General features: G+C 39.7%; 1 protein-coding gene across 2 annotated transcripts in view; it reads left to right on the top strand.

The window, feature by feature from the left end:
- The first annotated feature begins 943 nt into the window (after nt 1-943).
- The window catches only part of gne (glucosamine (UDP-N-acetyl)-2-epimerase/N-acetylmannosamine kinase), a 43775-nt gene continuing 26811 nt past the window's right edge, over nt 944-17907 (top strand). The window contains exon 1 of one of the 2 annotated variants that reach the window (XM_062032588.1): nt 944-1210. Coding sequence is in view for 1 of the 2 variants with exons in the window: in XM_062032587.1 (XP_061888571.1) it covers nt 15110-15148 (39 nt within the window). In the remaining variant the exon portion in view is untranslated. Of the gene's footprint in view, nt 1211-14989; nt 15149-17907 lie in introns of those variants that run through there. The other variant, XM_062032587.1, reaches the window with a different exon arrangement.

The following is a 17907-nucleotide window of genomic DNA, read 5'->3' as shown; positions in this document are numbered from 1 at the left end:
ATTTTTGTAACGTTGCCCCTTACTAATATATGAACAGCACATAACGTTACATACATGTTTATTGTAAATGAGAGAGACTATTATAAGTATACTTGGCTGGACTTGAAGAGGGAGATGAGTAACACACCGGCTTTCACACTGCACTGTCAATAAAATAAAAAATGTTGAGGATTGATGTTCCTTCTTTTTAAATATTTTCCTTCCTTAGTTTTATTTATTTACACTTCTTCCGTCGTTTAGGTTTGTTCCGACTGTAAATATAAACATACAATAAACATAACAAAGGTATAACGTCCTTTGTGTATTTTACATAAATAATGTCCATTGTGTATTTTACATAAATAAAGTAGAATGTTTAGTGTCGATGTATTCACACATAAAAACTACAAATGTTTACACATATAGAAATTACACAACATTCACGCACTAATGTGATTTATAAGTATTAGCGTCGTCGCCCTCTACTGGTCAAATTTAGCAGTATATGTATTAACCTTACTAGTAGACAAAAAACAACACGACCACGAATACAAAAGACAGTCAGCAATTACAATACACAACAAACTAAATATATTTATTCACAAATGATGTCTATCTACAAATGTTTGACCAAGTTTTGTGATGAAGCTTACACGCTGGGATTTATAATATTGTTGCTGCTTGATCTGGATCAAAGTGTCCCTCACTTAAAAGGTCCGACCGAAAACAATGACTCAAGCACTAAAAGTAGAAAATTCATTCTTTGTTGTCCAGTCGTTGTTAAAAAAAAGTCCGATTCTTGCAAAGGGACAAGCGGTAGGAAATGGATGGACGGATTTGGATTGTTTTTTTTCCCAGGGTTGAATGAGTAGTCTTCTTCTATTCACTCCACTGCTGCTTCACAGTGACAGATACGCCTCGCTGTTGCCCCCTAAGGGATGGCGGGAGTACTGCATACACGATCAACCCTGGTTTTAATGGTTTCATCAAGCCTATTTGGGCCATGTTCGGGGGGCCAAATGAAAAGCTTTGGCGGGCCGGATGTGGCCTGCGGGCAGCCTGTTGAGTAAATTCAAGAGGCGTTTGCGTTCAAGCTGAGAACTCGGAATTCCCAAACTCCGTAAATACATGGAACCTTTAGTAAGTTTACTTGTGAAGTAAAACGTAAACGTGGACGAGAAAGACGACGTTGACTGTCCCACAGTGGAGTGACCTCTTCTAATATTCAAAGGTAATGTTCGCCATCATCGAGTGCAGTGTGGTTACCGTAAGCTAACTGTTAGCGTGACTTATAAATATAATGTACATCTCAGCTCAACTAACACCACGTTTGTGGGGATGGCGTTTGAATTTATTCTCACATCTCTTATTTCATGCGATTTTAGCATGCCATGGTGCTATCGATATCTAGCATAGTTAAGTTATAGGCAAGTCATTTGATAAAACCCAAAGGCGTCGTTTTTTTCAATGACGTAGTGTCTTATCAGTCGTTAAGGTTCATATAAAAAAACGCCTTAGTGGTGCTGCAACTGCAAAGTCTAAAATACTTCGTGCATAAGCGAACATTTGGGGTTTTAGCATCCAATTTTGTTGTGTTGGGTCACTGGCGACGTCACGCTACTGGCCATCAATCCAGAATGAAATGTTAGATTTGTCAATGTGAGGAAAGTAAATCCATGTGTGTGATATTAACTGATCAGGAGTATTATTTCCTTCAGCTTCAGCATAAACACACATTTAAAGTGCCCTGCAGCCACGCCTCAAGTTACATTATTTGTTAATTGTTCTATACCAGTGGTTCAGGAAACTTTTTTCACTCAAGTACCACCTCATAAAAACCCTGGCTGTCCAAGTACCACCATGATGACCAACATTAAAGGCCTACTGAAATGAAATGTTCTTATTTAAACGGGGATAGCAGGTCCATTCTATGTGTCATACTTGATCATTTTGCGATATTGCCATATTTTTGCTGAAAGGATTTAGTAGAGAACATCGACGATAAAGTTCGCAACTTTTGGTCGCTGATAAAAAAGCCTTGTCTGTACCGGAAGTAGCGTGACGTCACAGGTTGAAGAGCTCCTCACATCTGCACATTGTTTACACCAGCAGCGAGAGCGATTCAGACCGAGAAAGCGACGATTACCCCATTAATTTGAGCGAGGATGAAAGATTTGTGGATGAGGAAAGTGAGAGTGAAGGATTAGAGTGCAGTGCAGGACGCCAGGGTGTATCTTTTTTCGCTCTGACCGTAACTTAGGTACAAGGGCTCATTGGATTCCACACTTTCTCCTTTTTCTATTGTGGATCACGGATTTGTATTTTAAACCACCTCTGCTACTATATCCTCTTGAAAATGAGAGCTGAGAACGCAAAATGGACATTCACAGTGACTTTTATCTCCACGACAATACATCGGTGAAGCACTTTAGCTTCGGAGATAACATGATAGCATCGTGCTTAACTGCGGATAGAAACAGAAAAAACATGCCAATGACTGGAAGGATAGACAGAAGATCAAAAATACTACTATTACTTCTACTATCAGGAGACACGGAACCAAACCCTGGACCTGTAACCACACGGTTAATGCTGTCCAGCCTGGCGAAGCCTTGCAATGCTGTTGCTAACGACGCCATTGAAGCTAACTTAGCTACGGGACCTCGACAGAGCTATGCTAAAAACATTAGCTCTCCACCTGCGCCAGCCCTCATCTGCTCATCACGACCCGTGCTCACCTGCGTTCCAGCGATCGACGGCGCGACGAAGGACTTCATCCGATCATCGGTGCGGTCGGCGGCTAGCGTCGGATAGCGCGTCTGCTATCCAACTCAAAGTCCTCCTGGTTGTGTTGCTGTAGCTAGCCGCTAATACACCGATCCCACCTACAGCTTTCTTCTTTGCTATCTCCATTGTTCATTAAACAAATTGCAAAAGATTCACCAACACAGATGTCCAGAATACTGTGGAATTTTTCGATGAAAACAGACGCTGTTTGTATTGGGACACAATGGTGTCCCAATACTTCCGTTCAATCCGTGACGTCACGCGCAAACGTCATCATACCGAGACGTTTTCAGCCGGATATTTCCCGGGAAATTTAAAATTGCACTGTATAAGTTAACCCGGCCGTATTGGCATGTGTTGCAATGTTGAGATTTCATCATTGATATATAAACTATCAGACTGCGTGGTCGGTAGTAGGTTTCAGTAGGCCTTTAAAATACGGTAGCGTAGTAGGCCTGGGGGTCCACTAAAAACAAACAAAACAAGTAAGGCATTACCGTGTTGAGGAAACCCATTAAAAGAGCCATTAAAACAGAATTAGTTGTTAAGTCACGGAAATTGACACACATATGACATACATGCTGTCATTGTGAGGAGAAAGAACATTTATTTGGGGGGGAAATGTGTCCGCTATTGCTCATTCATCGCCCAAACACTGAACCGTCTTGCTTTGAACTAAACAATGTCGACACAGCCACCTGCTCAGTGGTCTTTGGTTAGAGCAGTGGTTTTTAACCTTGTTGGAGGTACCGAACCCCACCAGTTTCAAATACGCACTCACCGAACCCTTCTTTAGTGAAAAATAAAATGTTTCGTTTTTTTTCAAATTCAAGACAAAGTTATGTTTTTTTTTACTGGTGCACAAAACGAACCGTGCATGAACATCACCTCGTTCAAAGAACAAAACCAACACGGTGCATTAACTCACAACAAATTACACACCTACAAATCAGTGTGACTTTGGCTGTTGCCGTATCCATAATAATCATCATCGGCGGTCACTCGAACGAGTACGACGATCCTCCTGGTAGGGGTGTATCCCTTTATGGAGGATGCCTGTGCGTGACTTTGTTTTACGTGGGGAGACTGGTGCACAGACAGTCACCACACGATCCTTGACAGAATCGGGTCAGGGGCCAGTGGCATGGAGTCCAAGACGTTGAGGTCTTCACTGTATCCCTGGCTAGGGGGCAGTCAGGTACTAGGCCTTTGCCAAGGGCCACCCGGGGTAACAGTAGTAAAGGGGTTAACCTCCTAGTGCCCCAAGACCCCATAGAGGAGCCTCCACTGCCGGATGCACTTTAACGTCATGCCCAAGACGTATCCATAGTACGACAATAGGGAGAAGTTTTTATTTACATGATGAGTCGGGTGTGTGACCTCCGCGGCGGAGGCTCTGCCGAACCCCTGAGGCCTACTCACCGAACCCATAGGGTTCGATCGAATCCAGGTTAAGAACCACTGGGTTAGAGTGTCCGCCCTGAGATCAGTAGGTCATGAGTTCAAACCCCAGGCGAGTCATACCAAAGACTATAAAAAAGGGACCCATAACCTCCCTGTTTGGCACTCTGCATCAAGGGTTGGAATTGGGGGTTACATCACCAAAATGATTCCCGGGCGTGGCCACCGCTGCTGCTCACTGCTCCACTCACCTCCCAGGGGGTGAACAAGGGTGGTGGGTGAAATGCAGAGGTTAATTTCACCACACCTAGTGTGTGTGTGACAATCATTGGTACTTTAACTTTTAACTTTAACTTTAAAACAGCAACTAAACAAAGCTAAAGCTAACAAGTACAAGCCATACACCCACTACACCTCTCATCTGCTTGTTTTGTTGTGAACGACAATGTTAATGTAAGATCAATGTACAAACAGGTAAGCAGTCGCAGCTTGAAAACATCCTGTCCGACTGCGCTAACAAAATAAAGTTGTTTTTTTTTAAAGTACTTAATGCACTTATGGATACATTTACAAAATTCATATGCTTTGACTTAAAATACTGGTCAAAATTGTCCAAAGATTAATTGCACCAATACATGTAAGGATTTTTGAATTTAATTAACAAACATTTGATTAAAATTTAAATAATAACACAAAACGCGAATACCGTACTCCAGGGGTTATTAACCCACCGATCGCGATCGACCATTCGATCTTTGGGACCCTACCGGTCTGTCGTTAAAATATTAGAAACAAATTAGTATATTAATATGACATTAGTGACACCCAATCCTGAGAGTGACCAACAGGCAAGCATTTTAAACCCGTAACATGCCCGCATGCCTCGCCTCTCTTCTGCCTCACACCCCGCTGCTCTCGACATCGCAGCCACCCCCCGGAGTACTGCCGCACACTACATCCGCTCGTCTCGCAAACGCGCATGGCAGGACGTGCACAAAAATCATCGTATATACACATACAGTATGTGTATTTATATGTATGTATGTATATATATATATATGTAAGTATATATGTATGAATATATATATATGCATATTTACATACATATGTATATGTATATATATATGCATATATACATACATATGTGTATATAACATAACATATATGTTGACGCAGGGGTAGATCTTGCTTTGGATTGTGGTTGACACCAGGGATTTTGGGCTGGAAAAGGTTGGTGACGACTGCCGTACTCTATGGTGGTAAAATAAGTGTAAAAAAAAACGTAATTCAAAATTAGTTTAACAGAAAAACAGAATTTTATTTTAAAACTTTTTTAAAAAATTATTATCATTGAAATGTATTGCTGTTACTTTAATCATGTTACTTGTTTCTTTGTAACTTATATCTTTTGTTCTTTCAAATTATAAAGTTGAGTTTTGGTGGTACAATAAATACTCCATCCATCCATCCATTTTCTACCGTTTGTCCCCTACAGGGTACTCATGTTTTAAAATCAATAAATAATTGTGTTATCAATTGGGATTTCAATATCAATTGAAATAATAGTGGTCATTGTTTCTACCATAATCGTCCAGCCCTTTGTTGACATCGAAATTTGGATATTATTGACCTCCCCATTCACCCTCTTTTATTGCAGAAAGTTAGCCATATGTTGCAGCAGGATCTTGTCCTCCTCCTGTTATCAACTGCTCCACCATTTTGTGTGTTCTCTGAAGACTAGTCAAAATCACATTGTTCTTGAGGACACACTCATGTACTTGCTGAATCTGACACATCAGTTGAGATCTATTGTGAGCCTTCTCATCATTTTCCTTCTTTAAAACATTCACTTGCTTGTCCAATCACTTTTCCTTCGAGTCCATCCATTTGTTTGCGGAGTGTAAGAAGTGTTGCAGTATCCTTCCATACTTTCTTAATATTTTTTTGACAAGTATTTGATGTCCTCCCGCTGTCCATCAAGCTACCAGATTGTGGACTCTCTTCATCCTATGTCGCATCAAAGGAAAGTACAATAACATACATATGAAGTCCACATACATGTAGAAATAATGTCAAATAACAATACAGTTTGTTATAAACTGATAATAAAAACAATACAATTATACAGGATGAAGGTTGGCTCTGCCACTATCCTAATTCTAACGTACAATGCACTAGCTCATTTCTTAACGAAAATTAGCAAAGCAAATGTTCATCAAATTAGCTTTATCTGAACAAAATTGACATAAAACCGATTTCTACTTACAGGCATAAATTCACCAAACGGGAGAAACGAATAGACAACTTACTTTGTACTCCTCAATGAGTCTTCTGCGCTTGCTGTGTGTGGGTGCCGACTAACTACAGAAGCCTGTTGCTCAGACCTAAAACTCTTAATTTTAAAACAAAAATTGTAGTAAATGTTTTGTGGAACATGGTTCAGGAGATGGAATAAAAAAATAAAAAAAGTATATTTATTTAATCTTTTTCTTACTTGTGGTGGCCCACATTAAGTAAATTAATATATGGGAAACACTGGCATGCAATCAGAACTTTGACTGGTTGGGTAAAGTCTTAAAAACGTTAGTATAATAATCTGAAAAATAGACAAATCAGAATTTTATTGTAGAACAGACAGCTCAGCATATTGCATTTAGACAATACCCTGCAAATTTGCAAGGTTTCCTCTTAATGTAACTGGTCGTGGCCCACCGCCTTTTCTTTTTTTATATCTCCTAATTTTTCTGATCTACTTCTGAATTTTTTTACCCTGATTCTCGAATCCATTCTATCTCCACAAGCCACTGACCGGGCTGATCAAACTCATGCGTGGCCTGGGAGTAGATTGGTGGGCAACGGCGGCCCAATACTCCCGATGGCCAGTCCTCCCTTGGGAGAGGGGGACAAGTTTTTTGGGGGGGGTGTGGGGAAAAAAAAGTGTGTCTGCTTCTTAATGCCTGTATTTTCCCCATCAAATGAATACATACATTTAAAGAAAAGAGGAATTGACATGATCATCAAAATCTTTGTGACCAAATTGTCTATGCTTCATTTGCTCAGTACAATATGGCTGTCTGACACTGGAATGGATTAAGGCAATTAGGGTAAAATTGTTTTTTAAATGTGTTTCTCTGTAAACCAGAGGTGTTTGACCTTATTATTCCATGTAGAAAAGCAATATTGTGCACCATGTCCGTCAAATCTAGTTTTTGTTTTAAGTTATGAATATTCTTGCAGAAAAGTGAGTTGACAGGCAGCACAGTTCATGGCTCACTTTGTTGCTTGCGTCATGAGAAATATACTGCATTGAACTTAGGCACCTGTGGTCAATCACCTGTGTCGTCTCCATAACAAGATGTCCCAACTGTGTCAACAATGAGACAGAGCTGTTTACTCAGTCCAAGTTCAGTTCGACTGCCAGCTTTCTGATTTGAAGTCAGAATAGTTTTTTCCACATGCATAATGTCCACAGTATGTACGGAAAAATAAGTACACCACTCACATTTCAGTAAATTGTTGTTCTTAAGAGACTGTAGAAAGTTATATTTTAATTTCAATATATCTTAAAGTAGTCAATGTAAAACTTGCAAAGTACCAATGATTTACTGTTACTACCATCGAATGGTACTGTTGCTGTTTATCATAATGAGGACAATGGTAGGTAGGTTGTTAGTGGAATTCTCTTTATCTCCTCAAAGATGACATCACAGAGCTGGTGGAGGTAATAGGGCTTAAAAGTGTGACATTGAAACACAATGCATCATGGGTCTTGCTGCATCGAAATAGCAACTTTACAGGACTCTGTTGATTTTTTCTTTCACAAGTTCCAAATATGTTGGGAACTTGCGGCATCAATAACTGTCACAATAGTTGTCATGATCGCTTCACGAGAAAAACTACGATTTAGCAAGATTTGCGTCATTTCCAGCGCGAAAGCAAAGCTAAGAAACTCGGTTAGTGAGCAAAGAAACAGGCGGCGAATGCATGGAATATATCAGCGGTACAAAATGGCAAACATAACTTTTAGCGCCATCACATGGTGCATGTTGGTGTGTTCACGCCAAGGTATATATAGACAGGTAAGTTTGAATCAAAGCATGTTTTATTCTGTTTTGTATGTAGCATTTGGTAACTGTAGCCTGTTAAACGTTTGTAATTTTGCCTATCGTTCACAATCATTTTGAGAGACAAGAACAGGATTCTGAAAGATTCTAAAGATGATAAACGCTTGAAAGATGCGGCTAATTGGAGTCACCGTTGTAGCCTTTAAAAGCCCTCTAAAAAAACGTCATTACCCTCCATCAATGTTTTATATACACACTGCAAGTCTTTATATATATACAGTAATGTAGTAACAGACACGTTCCCTACAATATGTAATATTTACCGTATTTTGGCGCATTTATTTCCGTTTTCATAGCAGCGCACTTCCGGCAACATATATGTGTTCCGACTTCCGGAATCAAAAGTTTGTGTTATTTAATCATGGCAGACTTGGTACAAGAAGACTAAGATGGATATTTTTGGACAACCTTATCTTTTTGAAGCTGAATATACGGAGAATGAACTGCCGGTTTTACAAGCGAGCACGAAGGAAGGTTGAAATGGAGCAGACGTAAGCCGAGAGAGCGAGGTCGATGTGACTTGGTCACATTGTAAATGTGGAACCTTGAGCCGAGCTATGCCGAGATAAGTAAGCACATTGAGTGCTTACCCAAACTAAACTGGAGAAACGTCCCTGGCCAACCGGACCAAACGGATAACTGTCTATCGAGTGTGTCACTTTAATTTTGATCAAGATACGTGCAGCACATCATGCGTCTTATTACAACCACAGTCGAGCTAGCTGTGTACAAACAAAACATGAAATGTGGACTAAAACTTTACAGACACTGTAATATGATTTTTCATGTTTTCAGTCAGTAGATGTTGGTGTCCTATCGCATTGTGTTGTGCATTACGAACTCAAAAGCGTTTCGGGTGCTGATGTAGAAGCTAACTTACCTCTTGCTGTAGCTAGCTTACGGCTAATACCTTAGCGCGCCGATGTGTTACTCCGCTGGAGAAGAGTTCCTCCATGTTTGCTCTTACAATAACAATGTTGCTCCACCTTATTTGTTATACAGGTTACAAAACATAAATTAAGTATTGTTGGCGGTTTTTGGATGCATTTTTAAAGTGATTTAAATGTAGAATTGATTGCTCCCATTAGCTGCATTGCTAGCCACCTAGAATGAGCTGATTATTACATGTTAGAATGCAAAAAAAAAAAAAAACGATAGACAAAAAACAAAAACAATAGGCAAAAAAAATAAATAAAGTGGAGTTCCCTTTTAAGCTATTTGTGGTGCAGCTACGAACAACGTAGGGTAATAAGCATGTTGTCTGTTTACTTTTAGTCATGGCTAAGCACAAATTAATGAGTATTATTTTCAGAGAGGTAGCACAGTGATCAAAGTATTAATAAGTAATAATAGGCTGTTTTTTTTAGGGAACACTGCTTATAAGACGTAGCCAGGGGACCTGCCGCATCTCGGACACATAAGAGATGACAGCCGTATATTACGCATAATTTAAACATTGTAAAATTCTTCACCAGTATTAAAACGGACTCCGTAAAAGAAATATAGACAAGTTTGACGGCACTTTTACTTGATTCAAATATCTCATCCATCGGAAGTGCTTATAGCTCATATGAGTCGATTCCACCATTTTTCATTATTTTTTTCTAGCTTCCATGCCTTTGGAATAGGTTACAGTTTGTCTCGGTACGATCCCTTGTTTTATTTTTATTTTGTACAATCCATTTTAATCCAGTTTGTTGCTTTCACATTGTAAACAAAGCTTTTATCCAACAAGTATGACAGTGCAATGCAAAATCACATGGCCTTTCGAGCCCTATAGATTCCTTGTGCTCCTCCACCTTCCTTCCACTTGAGAATACCTCACCGGTGCTCAATTGAGTTTGGGTCTAAATAGTCTAAATACATACTTGGCCATTCCAGCACCTTCAATTCCAGCTCTCTTATGTATAAAGGCACGTGTCATCTTGAAGGTGTGTGCTCTTTATCTTGTTGGAAAGTTTCCTGAGGGATGGGATGATGCTCTGCTTGACCAATGTCAAAGTAAATCTTGGAATTCATTTCTCCCTCAAAGAACCGCAGCTCCCCAGTACGAATGCATTCCCCAGATCAGGGGTGGGCAATTAATTTTTACCCGGGGGCCGCATGAGCAACCTGAGAACTGCTGGAGGGCCACACCGACAATATTTCAATTAAATTTTGCTCAAATTATTTTTGATATACCGTAAGATAAATAATAATAATAATATTTTCATTTAACCTAACTTATCTTTATACAAAAGCAGATGGCTTTTGATGGTTTTATTTTTAACACTTTCTTACACAACACTTCCTGATGTATAATACAATGCAAAAATTAAAATTTCTGTCACTTTATCCTGCATCCTCTTTGTTGTGAACGTAGCACGCCTGTAAGGTGATTGGCGAAGAAGGAGGAAGCGTTGCTGTTGCGGAAATGAGGAGTGAGAATAGACGTGCTTGTGGAAAGAACGAGATAAGTTGAGCTGTGTTAGTATAGGTTGCTCAATAAAAGTTTAAAAAGAGCATCAGACTTGGTGTGCACTTCTTCTGGACGCTAGAACTGGTGTCAAAAGTGGGATGAAATGCCTCCCAGTTCGCCTGGCCATCAAACCTGGGAGTCTTCATTGAGGGCGGAATTCCCCCATGCCAAGCAGCATGCGCTGCACCTGTAGACGCTGCCTCTCTCCTTCCTCCCTCTCTCTCTTTGCGACGAGCTCCTCACGTCCGGGATTCACACAGACATCTGCAGTCGCTGCCGGCACCTTAAGTGTCCTTCCCCTCCCGTTCAATCTTGACAAAGTCGCCAGGAAACATCGTGGCACGTACCTCCCGATGACGTAGCAGGCTGAGCACACAAGCAGCGCAGTATGCGCACACAAGCAGCGGCAGTATGCGCAAAGTTTTACTTCTGACACCAATTGTAGCGTCCAGAAGAAGTGCACACCAAGTCTGACGCTCTTTTTAAACTTTTATTGAGCAACCTATACTAACACAGCTCAACTTATCTCGTTCCTTCCACACTCGCGTCTATCCTCACTCCTCATTTCCGCAACTCAAGAACACAACATAAACTTCAGCAGGTCGTTACACTATTTTCTTTAAACACAGCAACCTGTGTACCACAAATTAAGCACACGGCTTTACCTTTAATTTCTGTAAAGAAATACTTGGCAGTCCATGTCTTGTTGAAAACACGGCATTCGTCATCAACTTCTCTCTTTATAGCGTCTCATCACTTGTCGCTGTGCACCTTCACTCACAGGTTACACACGGACATACGCCCATATATAACACTTTTCAAAATAAAAGCAGCAAGTTGTATTGCACGCACAACATAGAGGTTTTTTTAAATTTATTTTGTAATTTGTGATTGCCGCTGTTCACATTCACTCACAATCGCGCACGAGGATACGTCCACACGGAAGTAATACAAATAACGCTTTTCAAAACAAAAGCAGCACCGTTGTATTGCACACTCGAGATAGATACTTTTTTAAATTTATTTTGTAATTTATGATTGGCCTCACGCGGGCCGGACAGGGACGTACAAAGGGCCAGATGTGGCCCGCGGGCCGCAGAATACCCATGTCTGCCCCAGATCATGATGCTACCACCACCAAGCTTGACACAGATACAGTATCTTCGTACTGACTTGTTCAGACAGCTGTTGGCTTTGTGCTGAGTCATTTTAGTGGTTAGTAATAGTGATGTGCAATTGAAACTTTGGTGAAACACGAAACAGCTTGAGCAAATTGTTTTCAAAATGAGTTCATTCTTTAAAGTTTCAGTTAAAGTCCTGGAAAAGTGTCAAGTTACAGAATTTGCATTTAAATTTGGCAGATTATTTTGTTATGTAGTTTTGACCAAAAAAAATGAAATGATAACTTAACTGCCTTTAAGTTATGTTTTTTTTCTCGATGGTTATGAGAAAGGAGTTGGCAAAAGCATAGGTTGGTTGTGCTTGTAAATAACTGTTGGGGAAGGGTGGTTGCTTATGAACACTTCTGGAACATTATCATTTCTTAAAGATTTTTGAAGACCATTACTTCTTGAGTTTTTAAATGGGGGTCTTTTGTTTTTTTTCCTAGTATCTTGCTCACAGACAAATCATATAAAGTGTTCTGACACATCAAAACTACTTTCCTGGCTGGCTCCATGATGATCCAAAAACGCAAAAAAAAAACAGTAATGCAGTACAGTATTATTAATGCACTCACCTTAGCGTCACCTCGCTAGGGGAAGTTGTGTCACTGAATTAGTTGATTGGTATGTAAACCATGTGATTCAATCGGGAAAGGAAGCAGTTGAAACTTCCTTGTCTCTTGATTTTAGTCACAACGAATCAAGCTCTAAAGCAGTGGTTGGTTCTATTGCATTGTAGGTGAAGAGTTTGAGGCACATTTGAAGCATAAGTTTTGAATTGCCATTATTCGATAGTATATGTACTGTATACTGACAGCAGTACAAGCTGTGTACTGGCTACACTAAAATATACCCAAGTATAATATCTATAGTTTTGTCCCAAGCAGTTCACAAAGTGATTGCGGAAATGTTCAAGAACTTCACACTTTAGTGAGGAATGGAATGCTGACACGCAAGGTTATATTTCAGATTCATTGTTTATTGTACAATGCAATCTAAAATCTCTAAAGACTGGTTACTTGTTCCTGTGTGTATTGTAACATTCTATTCATTCCTTGTCAAGGCATGTTCATGCCAGTGACGTGGGGTTTTGTTTACGCCATACAAAGCAGTAATGCCCTTGAAATTTTTATTTTCATAAAGTTTTTTTACTTTAAATTAGTTGTCCCGATACAAATATTTTGGTACCGGTACCAAAATGTATTCCGATACTTTTCAAAATAAATATTGGCTCTATTTTAACAGAACATTTTTTGATACATTAAACATAACAATTTTGGCATTAAACAACACAGTGAACATACTAGACAACTTCTCTTTTAGGTAAGTAAGCAAACGGGTTACAAAGGCTCCTAATTTGGCGGCTGGCATATGCAGTAACACATTGTGTCATTTCTGATTGTGTCATTTCTGATTGTATTATTTTGTCAATTTTATAAATGGATGAATGGATGGATTATTAATCTATTTGTTCATTTGCTGTTAATATCTGGTTACTTTCTGTTTTAACAGGTTCTATCTACACTTCTGTTAAAGTGTAACATAAACTTGTTCTTCTCTTGTTTGTATATTTCACATAAGTTTTGGGTGATACCACACATTTTAAAGTAGTTACAGGGTCACACATTGGTCATACTTAAAGTCCTCCTTTGTCCAGAGACATATTTTCTGAGTTTATAAACAATAAAAATAGCAAAAGATAGAAAATATTGATGTAGTCATTGTCGTATTGACTATATACGGTTCACGTACATGGTATTGTTACAGTCGATATAATACCGTTATAAAATACTTTTGTCTCATTAACTTTTATAAAATCAAATAACATTTGTGGTATTACCTTTTGTGTGTAACTGAAGTACATGTGCCTTTTGTTCTCCAGAAAAATGTACTTAGTTGTAAAAGTCTAACCACCTTTTTTCCTTTTTTTAAATCTCGTTTCTAGTATTTACCCCTTATTTTTCCTGTATAGAGGGCTTCGGATTTTTGGCTAAAGTATCTCACAATGCATTGCCAGAAGCCATATTGAAAGTCTAGCGTCATTGTTCACGATAGCGCTACACGTAATATTTCCGAACCATTCAGTGGAAATTGTGAGGCAATACTGAAATACTGTGAGTCATTCGATAAGAACTCCCTTTATCAATTAAAGGAGAGAACAGCCATAATAAGCATCTTCCCTGATGAAATTTTTCTAAAGTATTTTATTTTTTGTAAGTCATACGTCAGAAATCAATCAATCAATCAAAGTTTACTTATATAGCCATTAATCACAAATATCTCAAAGGGCTGCACAAGCCACAACAACATCCTCAGCTCAGATCCCACATCAGGGAATGAAAAAACTCAACCCAATGGGAACAAGCAGCCGAGAGACACTTGTGTAACCTGTAAACTGTTTTTAAAAGGTTTTATTATAGTGTATACACCAAATAATATTGTATGAGAATTGTGTTGAATCGAGAATTGATTGTAAATGGAATTATGAGATTCCCACAGGCACAGTCTATCAGTATCAGCTGTGTTGTGCCCTGTATTTGATCAGGAAATGCGCAAATTTTGTGATTTTTACCTAGGAAATGTAAATTTAAAAAAAGATTGAAATCATACAGAAAATACATTCATAACACAGTTTAAAGGAAAATATTAATATTACTTTGTTTTTATTGTTTGCCTTCCATGACTTCATGTCCCTGATACACACCCATCACAGTCATAATCTCCTAACTGTCCACAATGTCACGGCTATAGGTTATTTTTATTCTTCCTCTTTTACAACAATACATATTGAAGTACTGAACATGTTGACAGGTCAATCAATGAACATTCAAAATAAAATCAGAACAGTGAAATTTAACGAACCTGTAATGAAAATTTCAACTGTATGGCATATGCAAATGTAACTGAAATATGACAAATTGACAGGTGCGTCAACCTCTGTATACACATTGTGTGTAAGGGGATGTCACATCTTTCTCAGCCAATCACAGACTTGAATTCCAATCAGCCCAACCTGATCTCTCCCCTACCCCGGCGATATGGCTGCATGTCACCCTCTCTCTCCTTTCCCTTCTGTGCTCTTTTGCCTCCTTGCACATTTCAGTTTCCCGGTGCAGCGTGTCTTACTAGAGATCGCGTTATATTGACGACTAGAGGATAGGAGGTGGTTGGGGGAAATCCACATAGGTGTGGGAGGGATGGAAAAGCATCGTGGTCCTCTATGCAAAAACCCTCATGTGAGTCATGACATTTTGTCTGGTTCCTCTTGAATTTGTTTGTTTTGTCTCGGTCTTCATCCTTCCTGCCATTCTCAGTCTGTCTTCATCCCGCCAATTCTGCCTGTGCCTTCATTTTCTCCGCTAATTTGTTTGTTTTGTCTCGGTCTTCATTCTTCCTGCCATTCTCAGTCTGTCTTCATCCCGCCAATTCTGCCTGTGCCTTCATTTTCTCCGCTCGCTGCTGCTTTGTCATCCCTCTTTTTCAATTTGCATGCATCCCTTCCCCCTCACTGTACGGCTGGCTGCTGATGCTGTCTTGTGATGCTTAAGAAGAAGTTATGTTTTGCTGAATTGGAATCAGGCTATATCACACGCCCGCTTACAAGTGAAGATTTTTTGCATGTAAGATCCCAGAGGATAGGAAAGTAAATAATGTGTCTTCTGTTGTGTTGGTCATTCAAGACTGAAAAAAGTCAAAACAATGTATGCTTGTGTTTATTTGTTCAGATTTTCCTTGGGGAAAGCGAGAAAGATCTAGGATAACTGTCCCGCTATGTCAGTAACTTAACCCAAAATATTGCCAGTCAACTTATATTTCAAAGACAAAGCTGATAATTAGGTTTTCTCTTTTACAAAGACATGCCAGTGTGCAGGTTTTTCTTTGATTGTTTGCCAGTATGTCTGTGGCCATGACATGATACAAGATAACTTTACTTGTTGATTTGAACTACGTAAGCCAAGGACACTAACATTTGTTTGCATAAGGATAAGATTGACAGGTGTTTGGAAGGGAACAAGTCTGTCTTTATTTGCTAAAATTATTGATGTTAATCTCTAATAAAGGTTGGCATTTAACTTCCAGTATTGTATTGAACACTGTTAAAAGGGTCATATTATGATTTTTTCCCCCACATTTAAAACACTTCCTTGTGGGCTACATAACATTTAATTGTGGTTCTTTGGTCAAAATTGTTCATAGATAATGCTTTATAATTCATCTTCAAGCCACTTTCTGACCATCTCTTCAGGATGTGCTGTTTTGTGGACGGTCTTATTCACGTGCCTCCACTCAGACTGTTCTCCTTGTTGTCAGCCATGTTGTAGTTTTTAAAACTTCTGTATTGAGTCCAGATAGATGGATAGATAGTACCTTATTAATTCCTTCAGGAGAGTTCCCTCAGGAAAATTAAAATTCCAGCAGCAGTGTACAGAATTGAGATTGAATTTAAAAAGTAATTAATAAATAAATAATGGGGGTATATGTTATTGTTTTGCATTATAAATAATGGGGGTATATGTTATTGTTTTGCATCTACTGACAGGTATAAGTCCGATCTACACTTAAAGTTCGATATAACGTGGTCCAATATAACGCAATATTCTATACCAGGGGTCGGCAACCCGCGGCTCTGGAGCCGCATGCGGCTCTTTGACCACTCTGATGCGACTCAGCTGCATACTTGCCGACCCTTCCGATTTTCCCAGGAGACTTACGGATCGCAGTGCCTCTCTTAGAAATCTCCCAGGGCAATTATTCTCCAATACTCAGCCTAACAACTGAGGGCGTGCCGTGATGGCATTGCATTTATTAACCTGTACAAATAGCATGCCAGTCCGTCCACATGATGTATGAAGCTGTTACTTGTCCACGTAGGAGACAGCAAGGCATACTTGGTCAACAGCCACACAGCTTACACTGACGGTGGCGTATAAAACAACTTTAACAATGTTACGTTACAAATATGCGCCACACTGTGAACCCACACCAAAAAAGAATGACAAACACATTTCTGGAGAACATCCGCACTGTAACACAACATAAACACAACAGAACGAATACCCAGAATCCCATGCAGCCCTAACTCTCCCTGTCTACACTATACACCCCCCGCTACCACCAAACCCCCCCACACATCAACCCCCTCCCCACCCCCCTCCGTGCGTCGGTTGAGGTGGGCGGGGTTTGGTGGTAGCGGGGGTGTATAATGTAGACCGGAAAAGTTAGGACTGCATGGAATTCTGGGTATTCGTTCTGTTGTGTTTGTGTTGTGTTACGGTCCAGAAATGTGTTTGTCATTCTTTTTTGGTGTGGGTTCACAGTGTGGCGCATATTTGTAAAGTAACATTGTTAAAGTTGTTTTATACGGCCACCGTCAGTGTAATCTGTGTGGCTGTTGACCAAGTATGCCTTGCTGCCACATTCGTGTGCAAGCAGTAGTTGCATTCAACTTGTGGCTGAGCAGATATACTGTTTGAACAGACTGAAGAGGGTGCTAAAGTTAGTGCCAACACGCCCTAAATTTCAGGTGTCTCCTGGAAAAATTGGGAGGGTTGACAAGCATGACACTGTTAAGTGCCAGTCATGTAAAACTTGCGTGCCGGACTATCATTAAATAGTCTTGATAAGGTGCAGAGACCCCTGGTTAAAACATAGCACAAAGCAAAAAAAGCTTTGTATGCAGTGTTATTTCATTATAAATTTCAAAAGAATTTTGTGGCTCCCATTGTTTTCTTTAATTTGTGAAACTCGTCAAAATGGCTCTTTGAGTGATAAAGGTTGCCGACCCCTGTTCTATACAATGCAATCGTGCCATGGACCCCCAAATTTTCCCAGTTTTTTTCCCACCAGAGTCAACTGCTTTATTTTTCACCAAATTATTGCGTATTTACTAACTTACTGTCATGACCGGTCATGCCTTGTGTTGGTTTACTCTACGCGACAGTTACGCGTCTTCGTTGCTCCACTTAGACTTTGCTGTTGTTCACCGTTGGCGACC

This window comes from Entelurus aequoreus, linkage group LG22, assembly GCF_033978785.1.
Source record: "Entelurus aequoreus isolate RoL-2023_Sb linkage group LG22, RoL_Eaeq_v1.1, whole genome shotgun sequence".
In the NCBI taxonomy this organism is placed as follows: Eukaryota; Metazoa; Chordata; class Actinopteri; order Syngnathiformes; family Syngnathidae; genus Entelurus; species Entelurus aequoreus.
The sequence above is the reverse complement of the archived record's forward strand: the minus strand, read 5'-3'. Positions and strand labels throughout refer to the sequence as shown.